At 37.9% G+C, this 11,833-nt stretch overlaps 1 protein-coding gene across 2 annotated transcripts in view; it reads right to left on the bottom strand.

The window, feature by feature from the left end:
- Nucleotides 1-2,957: 2,957 nt before the first annotated feature.
- ccser2a (coiled-coil serine-rich protein 2a) overlaps nt 2,958-11,833 on the bottom strand; it is a 61,698-nt gene continuing 52,822 nt past the window's right edge. Inside the window, exon 10 of one of the 2 annotated variants that reach the window (XM_032553523.1) lies at nt 2,958-10,439. In XM_032553523.1, coding sequence (XP_032409414.1) covers nt 9,837-10,439 — 603 coding nt within the window. In that variant the 3' untranslated portion in view covers nt 2,958-9,836. The remainder of the gene's footprint in view (nt 10,440-11,833) is intronic. The other variant, XM_032553524.1, reaches the window with a different exon arrangement.

The following is an 11,833-nucleotide window of genomic DNA, read 5'->3' as shown; positions in this document are numbered from 1 at the left end:
CGGAGACCTTAAGGAACACTGGCATATTTTTCTAAAAGCAACAAATACCAAAACCAATGAAATTTAAAACAGTAGCAAAGTGGCATGCAATTGAGAGACATAGGGTCACACACAAGATAAAAGTATAATATATATATATATATTATATATACTGCAGTATATATATTTATATATATCAATTAGCAAAAAAATATACTATATAGTAAAGATGAAATTACAACAAAAAATACTGTAAAGTTATCAAAAATAGTAACTCTAATGGAAGGAATGTGCATTAAAACACAACAGATGACAATTTATGTGAAAAATAAATATGCAAAATTGTCTGTATAGCAAGTGAGGACTCAGATTGGGATTGTGAAATGTTTGTGGGTTTTTTTTTTTTGTAAGAGGCACATACAGTATGTCCCTGTTTTCATTCAACTATCTAGCAACTGGGAGAACTGTTCCATTGAGATTTTTTTTCCCATAATTGTGCACTTTTTTCATTCAGACATTGCAGTTTTGAAAAGATAATCACTCTACTTAACAGCAATAATTTTTATCATAATTAAACTATTTTTAAGCATAGATAATATTTTTGCCCATCTGCACCAACAATCAGATTAACTGAGAGTTAAGAGTTATAATTTCCAAATCAGAAGATTTTGAAAAAGACTGCCAACATACATATTTTTAAAATGTATATCAGGTGCATGTTGCATGTTAGTTCAGCAATTCAAGCATTGCCTAAACTCATGTGTATAACTTAATCATTGGACTGTTTTGTTACCGAAGGTTATAAAGGACCAAATGAGATTTAACATGGCTGGGGAACTTTCGAGAAAGAGTTTTGCAAATAAACAAAGATTCTGTCCTGTATAATAAACGTGGACCCAGTCCAATACAAATAAACAGCAGTCATGACAGAAGGCAGAAAATTTTAGATAAATAACTGTTTAGATTTGAGACTGACAACAACTATGCGAAATATTACAAAATTGCCGTTTAAGGACATTTGGCACAATGACAAAACAGATTTGCAAATGAGGGAAATATTTTGCATAGCACAGTATGCCAAAATGACCTCTTAAAAAAGCCAGAGCAGATAAGCTTAGGAAAGCATTACATTCCTATTAGGACACACAATTTCAATGTCTACTGAGCCGCTTTTCACCGACTCAACCTCAGGTAATGAAGCTACCTAGAAATTATTCATGGACAGATATGAAGAGTTCTTGACTTTGAGGCAAAATAATGTTATGCATAAATGATAAAATGGAATTCTTATTTGGGTTTACCTGATGCTATTTTTTAAAATGCATATGCAGGATATTTTCAAGAACCCTTTCTGGAATTGGTTTGGAGTTTTAGTGCATTTCATGGTAAATTATGCCTTTCGGTATACAGGAGGACTATGGCAGATGTGAACACAGGATGAATTCCGGTTCGAAGAGGACTGGTACATCATTAATGCTTTTTGCACCTACTGTGATTCCCTGCAGAGAGCTGCTATGTGTCTCTCTACAGCAAATGAGAGACGCACAAATAAATGAACAGATGATTTTATGTTTTAGAGCAGTTATTATTTTTACCAGATAGCAAAAAGTACAACAAAAATTTGTACTTGAAAAAGATGGTAACATTTGGTTGTCAACTGAAAATATATATTCACACACACACACCCACATATATATATATATGTATACATATATTTTTCTTTTTAGAAATATATTATTTCTATATTATATTATTTTATTAATATATAAGTATTTTTAAATTGGTAGATGTGTCCAAAGAATTATAAATTCTACTCTGAACTCTCAAAATAAAGGTTCCTCAGTGTCTGCCATCCTCTTACTATTCATTTCTGAAATTGCCATACTGAGCTGTCACCTTCTGAGCTACCTGCAGCTCAGAAATTACAGCTGAGGACGTTTTCAGCACTTTTGACAGCATATGAAAAGGACTTCCCTTCCCTTTTCAAAAGAAACCCTTTTGCCCGTAATCTCCTTTTTTTTAATGACAGTGTCACTCTGCTCCTTGACTTGGGCAAATTGTTACCCAGCCATCATATCTGAAGAGAGAACTTCATTATTAAATGTACTACATGCAAGGTGTAAAGAGGCTGCATGGACAGTAATGAAAAAGGATGAGTCATGCTACTTACTTTAATTTGATCTGTCAACATAAAAGAAAAAACAGTAGCATAGTCATAGCCAAGCCTTCCTGTCATTCCCAGCTTCATGATATCTTTAAATTATGGTTTCCTTTTTGAAACGTGAAGGAACCAGATCTTATTTGTGATTACAAATCAGGCCTGGAAATGTCTACCAAGGTTGCATTATGGATGAATTCAACCCCTTGATACAGAGTGGTCACAAGAATGGAGAGATATTCAGGTCATCTTTGGGTATATGTGTGGACGTTCATAGTATACTTCCATATGGAATTTAAATTTGGCTCTTTAATAAATATTTTCTCACTGCGAGATGTTAAGATATAACATTTGCTAGGTTACAGTTGGAAAGTCACTCGCTTGCATACGCCCTCATTTTGGATTTCAGAGAGGGAAAGGAGGGTCTGAGGAGTCAACGAGTGAGTGAATGAGGAAAAATGGGCTAAGAAATCAAGAATGAGCTGTTTAAAAAAATTATTGTACTGAACAATCAATATTAAAATCATGACGAATGCAGCTATTTTACATTATTTGTATCAAAATCTAATTCCATTTAAAAAACATGGATGGATGTGTGAATATATACATTATATATATATATATATATATATATATATATATATATATATATATAATAGAATACATTTATAATGAGGGATGTAATATGGTATTGTGCACACTTTAGGTTGAGGTTATTTTCATTAATTCATGAAAGTTGTCTTTTTTCACTTCTGCCATTAGATGAGTTTCTGTGAACTAATACAGAAATAAACTGACAAAGAAATTATCTCACAGCACATCTGTTACAGAATCAAACTTTATTCTTAAAGAAATACCAGCAGCAGAGAGTAAAAAAGACAGAAGAAATTGAGACTGTGGCTTCTTGAGATCAGCAGGTTTATTTTTCTTTGAGTTTAATGACTTGTGTGCGTTCACCTGTGGCGTCTCGCTGATCCCGCAGCATCACATTTCTTTTTTACTCACACTTCTTCATCCATCTAAGACAAGCTGCTCACATCAAAATAGCATTTTAAAGAACCAGACATAAAATATGAAAAAAAAAACCCACAAGCTTTTCTTTTTTTTAAATTTAGAACTAGGTCATTGCTTTTATCTCATACAAAATCCAAACTGAAAAAAATCCCACTGAAATAAATGACAAATTTTGCCTACCTTCCATGTACAACTAGTGCAACGTAAAGTGCTTCAGATATTTTAGAAGCATACTATGCTTTCTTTTTCTATTTGCATAAACTGATGCTAAAGATTCAGTGCAACATTCTGCTTTGTTTTGTTTTTAGTATTGTACTCTACACTGGATTTAGGCTGTAACAGCTGAGAGCAGCTGATATAGTAGATAACGTACAGCAACCTTGTATAATATGGGAGAAAATACAAATCGCTCCACTGCTGAGCATTATCTGTAAACACTGCAAAACGTCTAGTTGGTGATTCAGCTCTGAAGAACTTGATAAGGCGAGTATTTTGTCTGATGAATTTCACGATGTACGAGTAATAGCAGATTATGCAAATCCAACTGCTGCAAGAGCAGTAGGATGAACAAATTCATACTTTCACTATCAAACTTTAAGTTTTGTCTTAAACCTGTGAGCCAGTGTGTCCTGTGAAATCAATCTTACTCATTTTACCAAAAGAACAAAATGCCATGGTCATTCTTTCCACTTTTTTTGTATGTTTTTGTAAAGCATTACTTCATTAGAATAACATATAAATTTGCAAAAACAACCCCCCCATCTGTACATATGTCTGATGACATCACATAGGGCATAAAGGAAAAGATCAGTGTACATGTGTTTGCATTGCTTTTGCGATTTCCCCCTTTTTATTTATAGCAAGTTTGTTTTTAGTTTTTTGTTTTTCTGGAGAGGTTTACAGCCACAGCAAAATGTTTCAGTACACTGCACGAGTTGGTTACATTCGCCAAAATTAAAACACGCGGAAGTGGTTTGTGAAGACGACCAGACCAGACTGGAATGATCAGATTTCATTATTAACCAATCAGAAAAACTGAAATGTATTTGACAATCATTGTTGTTGCCATTTGCTTTCACTTTATGACCTAAAGCGGTGTCCATTGCGGCTTAAGAATCAGGTAAAGCATGTAACGTTGCACCCTTAGTAGCCCAAATAACATTTAAATGCTTCACACCTCAGATCAATTATGTGAAAAGTCACTGGTCGGCCATGAGTTCTCCCAAATGTGCCTTTTATGAAATTATCAACCTAAAAAGCACAATTTGCTGATTTCCCCCCCCTCATGATTCTTTTATTAAAAGTATGAGACCCATGCTTCATTACCCAGCTGTGGTTTTTAATTGTAATTACATATTGGTTAGTAGTTTAAAAAACGCACAGCTGGATAGTAAAGATGATCAAGTGCTGTTGAGGTGGATATGGAATAACTGCCTCTTAAAATCAGAAGAGCCATTTAATCTTTCCCTCCTGGTCGTGAGCACATGAGGGGGTAGTAAAAAACAAAAATGCAAGCAGCAGTGGATAATAATTTTTATAACAGCCTTCAAATCAAACATTTTAAAAAATCACTTTATTTCTATATGAAATTTCTATAGTTTCATTTGGATAAAATCATGTCCTGTTTTTATTTTTTTTTTATGTGAAATGTCAATTGCATAATTGGCTATGAAATCAAAGCAAAAAGCTCAAAGCCATTAAGTTAAATTAAGCGCAGCGAGTGTAATTGCCTACTTTTATATGTCCAGTCTATATATATCCATCTCTGACATACAGTTAAGACACCAAACGTATCATACCACTTTGTATTGTTTACGTTACTTCGTTGTAAACCTGAAACATCAACAAATTTGTCGTTTGTAAGTTCTGAGATGTCTCCTGGTTGCTGTTGCAAGGCCAAAAAAAAAAAAAAGCATCTTTAGAGATGCGTAAAAGCCCACAATAAAAATAATTAGCGGTACACTCTGTTGTCATTAAGTGTAACACTGCAGAACCTTTTTTTTTGCTCAGTAGCTTTGCAATTTGTTGGCCTTAAAACCACATCTCATATTCTAATTAATCAAATTTGGCGCTGCAGCTTTCTGGTTGTTGAGGGTTTTGCTACAGCGTAGCAAGCGAGACTGATTGGCCCGATTGCTGAATTGAGCACAGTCATTGATTTGGAGATTGGGAAAACAGAACGACACAACCCCATTTCACTTGGCATGGGTAGGCTTTGGAAAACACATCCCTCTCCCTCGCTCTCTCTTTCTGCTATGGACACATGCAAATGCTGGCAGCCAGAAGTGTCTGGAGATGCATATATACAAACTTGAGCAAACATAACAAGCTGCACTGATCTCCTATTTGGCATCGCTGAGCGACCCTGCTGACAGGATCAGCCTACTCTCTGGACCCCAATGTGGATAATATCCTGAGCATTTTGTTTACCTGCCCACAACATTTAGCCTATCAACATCATTGTCCATTACAGAATCTCATCCCTTCCCTTTTCGTTTTTTCACGTTGTGCGTTTTCTTTTCCTTTTTTTTTTTGTTCTCCATCTCTGTTTCCGATTTCATTAGGAAAAAAAAATGTTTTTCTTGGCTTCAAAGAACCCTGTCGACCGCTTGGCTGGTTTGGCACAATGTCGAGCCTTCCAATAGGTAAACATGCTTTGTCTGCGGTATAAATTCTCACTCACACACACACGCCTGCACACACACAAGCCCTATGCACTTCCAGGGTAATCTAAAGAGATACTTATTTTCATCTGATCTGCAGCAGGATCAGTATGAACTGAATTAACTAATTTGCGTCTTGCCAAAAAAATTCACTCCGCTTGAACTTTTCTAAGATTTCGTCAGGACACAGAACAATTCTGTCCACCTCAAATGACAGGCAGAAGTTCCCTAGAAGCCCGCAGTTACTCTGGAGGAGCTGCAGAGACTACCACAGCTCAGGTGGTAAGACCTGGTAACAGCAAAATTAGTGATTGTGCCCTCCACAAATTTGGCCTCCCCCCAAAAAAAGAAGACATAAGAAATCTTATTTGCAAACAGCGTCGGTAATTACAGCTGCTAGTTGATTCTAGCGCAACAAATGCTAAGAAGTTCCAAGGGCGCACGTGCAGCGTGTGGTATAGCCGTGGGAGACGATGCGTGCGTTTCCTCTGACTGTCCTCTCTCCTTGAGTTTAGCAACACTTCCTGTACACGTGAGTCTCTGCATCTCGCTTAACAACGCACACACACACGCTACGCTGGATCGGTGTGTACGCGCGCGCGCGCGTGCGTGTGGGTCTGTCGCACTCCGTCTGCGCGGGGTGCATTATTGGACGCAGTAGACCGGACACCGCCAGAGGCGTACAGCGAGCGGTCACGCGGCGTGACAGAGAAGAGAGCAGCGTCGCTGTCAGAAGGCCTTTTTAACACACTGCTGCTCTCCATTCGGGGACACTTCATGAGCGTTTGACTGCGGAAAGGACTCTGCGAAGGGATGATAAACACAGCTCTCCAAAAACACCCGCAGAGAGACCACTGAAGCCCCAGAGGCTGGCTACCTGAAAACACACCGCTAATACCTTTGATCTATCCAAAGAGATGTGCGAGGAGGAAAACGGAGGGGGAAAAAAACCCGCTTGGATCCTCCCAACGGATGTACAGATAGAGTAAGACAGCAGCTTTACTTTTTTTATTTTTATTAATCCCTGTTAAACTGCTGTTACTGGTTGGTGTTTAGGAATAGGGTTGGCAGAAATATGTTTTGATATCATGCCACTATATTATGGGGCCCTGAATAAGAATATCGCTTGTTTTTTTGTTTGTTTGTTTTTTTCATTTATAATTATGTTTTTCTTGCAACACCACTGACCCTGTTTCAGCATGTGAACCATTGAACAGCTGTCAACAGGTCTGCTCTGACCAGAGAGCTCAAGCAGCGGGTTTTGATCAGGTACTGCCTGCACACTAGCTGTAACAAATAAGCAGCATTAAGGTGAGAGGTTTTCCTGAAAAATGTCAATTTGTTTTCTTAGAACAAGAGGAAAGGCATTTTAAATACAACAAGGACCTCAAAATATTGGAAAAACATGTAATTGTTATTTTATTGTTGAATATTGGGCGCTAACTGAGCTTATTAACAACATTGTCTTTACTCTGCTCTTTCAAAAACAATGTCCACACACCACTGTATGCTAGCTTCAGCATATTGGGTCTTAAAGCCTAAGTTTTCTGGTTAATTACAATAAACCAGCAAAATCCAAGCAGCCTTTTGCCACTGTGCACATAATGCACAGGTGATTGGAATTCAAAATAATGTACAGCTCTAATAAAAACAAAACTACTTTTTGCATAGTTTTCGAACCAAATACATATATTTTGTTAAGATATAACGGAAGGAAACAGATATACATAAATTAACCATTATCAAAATATATTAAAACAATCTTTTAAAATCACAAATAAAAAAGGAAATAAGTTATGCCCAATTTCATTTCAAGATGAAGTCTTGTTCCTCCTGGGTTTGAACATGGATGGAGAGGAACAGCCAACAGAGGAACAACCCATACACAGATTGCCACTCAGATGGCAAACTCATGCAGCTTAGAGCAAAACTAAATGCTAACCAAACAATCTGCATTCAGTGTACCTTTACAAGTAGATCGCTGAAATTCAAAAGTACCCTTCCTTGGTAAACAACTCGAGGCACATTTGTTTGTTTGTTTGTTCTTGTTGTTTTTCTCTCCGTTAGCAGTTGCAATTAAGTCAATAAGTGTTCACTTTAAAAGGTAGTAAAAGCTGAAGAAGTGCAAACTGCATACCAAAATAATGAGTTCTGTAATGATGCCCTGTGGTTTGGTTTACTTAAAACCATATCGTATGAGTGGTATTTTTCATTGTAGTTGAGCATTTCTGCGAATTGCATTTAAATCTCACTTGTAGTTTATTCCTCGTTCATTTTCATTGAAATTCTATTTCATGGCTACTTAACTGTCAGACTATAACCCCAGATCACATGAAATCTCTCAGCTGACCTCTTCCTGAAAGATAAATATTGGAGGCACATAACTGCAGTACTTCATAGAAAACTATGACTAAAATATAGAAAATTAGTCAGTTGCCATAGCCGGTACAGAATGCACCCTTTCCAGGTAGTAAGTGATGAGTGGTCAGTATGATGAGACACAAGTTGTGTCTGAAAAAACTTGGGTCAAAAAAAATAACTAAAATTACAAAAGCACAAAGTGTTCTCTTCTTATGCAGCATAGGTTGTTAAATTAGATCATTTTAAAGACACTTTTTTTAAACTTTTTTATTTCTGTACATAAACCAAATCTGTTTGTTTTGTAAGGTCCCTGAAGATTACATTCATTTTGAATCTTTTGCTGTGCTTTTAAAGTAAACCGAATTTGATTCAATCTTTGAGTAACGGGAACAAATTGCTTGCAACTTCCAATATTTAGGGTTTACTTGGCACACTGGGACACGTCATGAACTTTATTCATTATGTCTACTTTAAATTGCAATATCAACAGATTTGGTTCTGTTTTTGTCTTCTAGAACTGATTTCAGGGTTTGGATATTAAAAAAATACGTTCTCAAACAGTGACTTTATTCCAATAAAACTTATTTTCTTCTTAGTGTTTTCTACTTATGCACACTCTCATGCCTTTAAGCGTAATTATACTGATATGTTCTGTTACTTTGACCGGGACACTGCTATTGACACAGCTTCACTAACAGAGGGGTATTGTTTTTCTCTGCTCCTATATTTACATCATAAAGCATTTCAACGGAGGGTCAACGACCCCTTTTGCTAAAATGTGCAGAGTTTGTAATGTTTACCCAAAAATATAAGCACAGTACAGTCAACTGAGCTACAATGATGCACACAGCTATGGTGGGGGAGCTGTTTTCCTTTGCTCTTCAAAGCCCTTTCACTCAGCATATGAACACACCAACAAACACGTTTACACATGCACATATTCTCTGTCCGGAAGTGACAAGCTTCAGAGGGCTTTGACAAATTAGCCTTTCAGTCTGCTGCTGTGCTTTTCACTTTTCCTTTCGCTCTCCTCCCCCTTTTATTTATTTATTTTTTTTCGGACTCAGTCTCACTTCTTGTTTTCGCTCCCATTTCCCCCCGGGCCTTCTAAGGCACAGCAGAGGTCACAATCACATCGACTCTGTGTTTAAAAACCAAATGCACCTGTGTGTCAAAGGGCAAAGCTGTCTAAAGTTAACAAGTCCTGGAATTTTAAACGGGACATTAGCCGGGGGCTGTTGCAAGGAAAAACAAAATGCAAAAAAGAAAAAAAAAATGTCAAGTGCAAAGTGTGAAACTTGTTTTCCCCCACCTTCAGTATTCATTGACATGTGCAAAGCTAATGAAATTGACTTGTAATATAAAATCCATTCTGAATGACACATCCTACCATCTAGTTTTGGCAGCCAATGTAAAAATTGCACCATTAGCAGTCACAGAACAAAACTACAGTCAACCCCTAATTACCGAGATAAGTCAAAGGAAAAGGAAAAAAAAAATCTACAACTAATATGCCCTGGAAAGAAGAGGTTGAATTTCACTGACAATGTCATTCGCTTCCTTGGGGAATTATTTGGCTTTGGGAGGAAGGAGTGACTCAAAGGGATCCTGACTGCCCCAAAGACTTTGAATGACACCTTCCCCAACTTTCCCTGTGAATTTCAGCGAGGCTCTGAAGTTCTGAGAGGCTGAAGAAGAGAAGTTTGACACAGCTTTGGAGCCTGCCCCCGGGGTTCGGCGTTAAAGCAGGGAAGGCCTCTCGTCGGAGGCGGCAGCTGCTTTGTCTGGTGAGCCGGAGGCCCTGAAGAACGGCCCGATTTCAGAGAGGCCGAGCCGCCAACACCAACTGAATCCAACGTGGGTAAAGACGTCGGCTTGTGGACGCGAGGAGGCTGCAGCGTGCGAGGGCGAGCCGATCTCGGCGCGTCAGAGTTCTGTGCTGGCGCAGCGGGAGCTCTCCGCCCAAGCTGCGAAGCGGACGGAGGTGCTGACGCTGGACCGTCTGTGCCAGTTATTCCCCATGGAGCGCAGGAGCGGGGGCAGCGCAGGTTGGTCCTGGGCAGATGACTCAGCTTGTCAGAGCCACCCTCCCCTGACACGTCTACTTTAGTGGCTTCAAGAGGACGGTCATTATCTTTGCAAGTCGCTTCCTCTGATCTGCTCCGCGTGAGCTTACTGTGGCCCCCGGTGGGGGGAGTTTTTATTAATCTTTCCTGGTGTGGCTGCACGTTGAGATAGGGGTTGAAAGGCTGTAGCGTTGGAGGCTGCAGGAGAAAAAGGAAAAATAATAAATAAATAAATTTTAAAAGAGAGAGAAAACAGCAAATAGTCATTGTTTCAGAGGTGGTGTGTTTGTGATCCCCATGGTAACCACGCTGCTAAGTATTTTGCTGTCGTGAATGAATTTTCAGAAAACATACAAACATTCTGCCTTTTTCCCCACTTGTTTGTTTACTCTTCAAAATGAAGCCTGTTTTCTTTGACGGGCCCCTAACTGTTCCCAAAATGGGGAAAAGCAACGACACACAGGACGGTTTAAAAACAAGCAGGGAAGAAGTTTTTTGGGTTCTGTTGAGTCATTTTGCATGTGGGGTTGTTGAACCACCTGACAATTAAACCAGAGGTATCTTAGAGACAACAAAATCATAATAAATGACCATTTTTCCCTTTAGAAGCTTGCAGTTTTAAACTGAAGCTAACCATCTAAACCAGGACCGGTTTTTGCAGTGATTTCTTCTTTCTGATCTCTTCACATTCCAGTCTTAAAAGAATTGTTTTTACAAAACAATACAGTGGTTTTCCCACATCTTTCATATCTTATGGAACTTTTCATTTTACAGCAACAAACCTCAACATATCACATACCAACTCAAAATAACACCTTAAACATGCAAAAAGCAATAGGTGGTGGGAAATAATAATGAACATCAAACGTAAATACTCTGTCTGGATTTTAAAACCTCATGGTGGCAGCATCATGCTGTGGGACTCCCTCTTTTTTAGCTGAGTCAGGTAAGCTGTCCCATCTGAAGGAAATGTGTTGGAGGATGTTAAAATAACTGATAAACCTATGGTGGGGTTTCACGTTCCAGCACGACATCAATCCAATAAGATGAATAAAAATATAGGTACAAATAGTATAAGTTGAGTAGCAAATTATTAGTATAACCTTTATTGTTCTTTTGTTCAAAATGACTTCATTTAGAGAAAAATAATACATAAACATACAGCAAAAGCTGCAAGATTAGCTTGATTTCTTTATAGATCAAATATTTATGTGTAAGGATGGCCAAGGCAAAACCTAAAAAAAAAAAACCTCTATGAAGTCTTGAAAAGCATAGTTTACAGGCACTTTCAATTCCCCCTGACTGAGATATTTGTCAAATAAAACTGGCTAAAAATGTGCAATGCTGATAGCAATGTAGTCTAACAACTGCAATGAAGGCTGGATCTACACAGTGTTGAGATGGGATTATCCCAGAAAATTCTTGCCACACTTTTCAGATTTCTATTTAGGAAAAACACAAAATTGCGATGTTATTGTTTAATACTGGAATCTGCTGCAATTAACCCCCATTCAAGCAAATAAACTACAAAAGCCGACCAAATACTGAAACCATACTGGTTTTTTTCCAATTATCGCACACATTTACTGCAA

Source organism: Xiphophorus hellerii, chromosome 22 (genome assembly GCF_003331165.1).
Source record: "Xiphophorus hellerii strain 12219 chromosome 22, Xiphophorus_hellerii-4.1, whole genome shotgun sequence".
NCBI classification, from domain to species: domain Eukaryota; kingdom Metazoa; phylum Chordata; class Actinopteri; order Cyprinodontiformes; family Poeciliidae; genus Xiphophorus; species Xiphophorus hellerii.
This window is presented reverse-complemented; position numbering and strand designations above follow the sequence as displayed.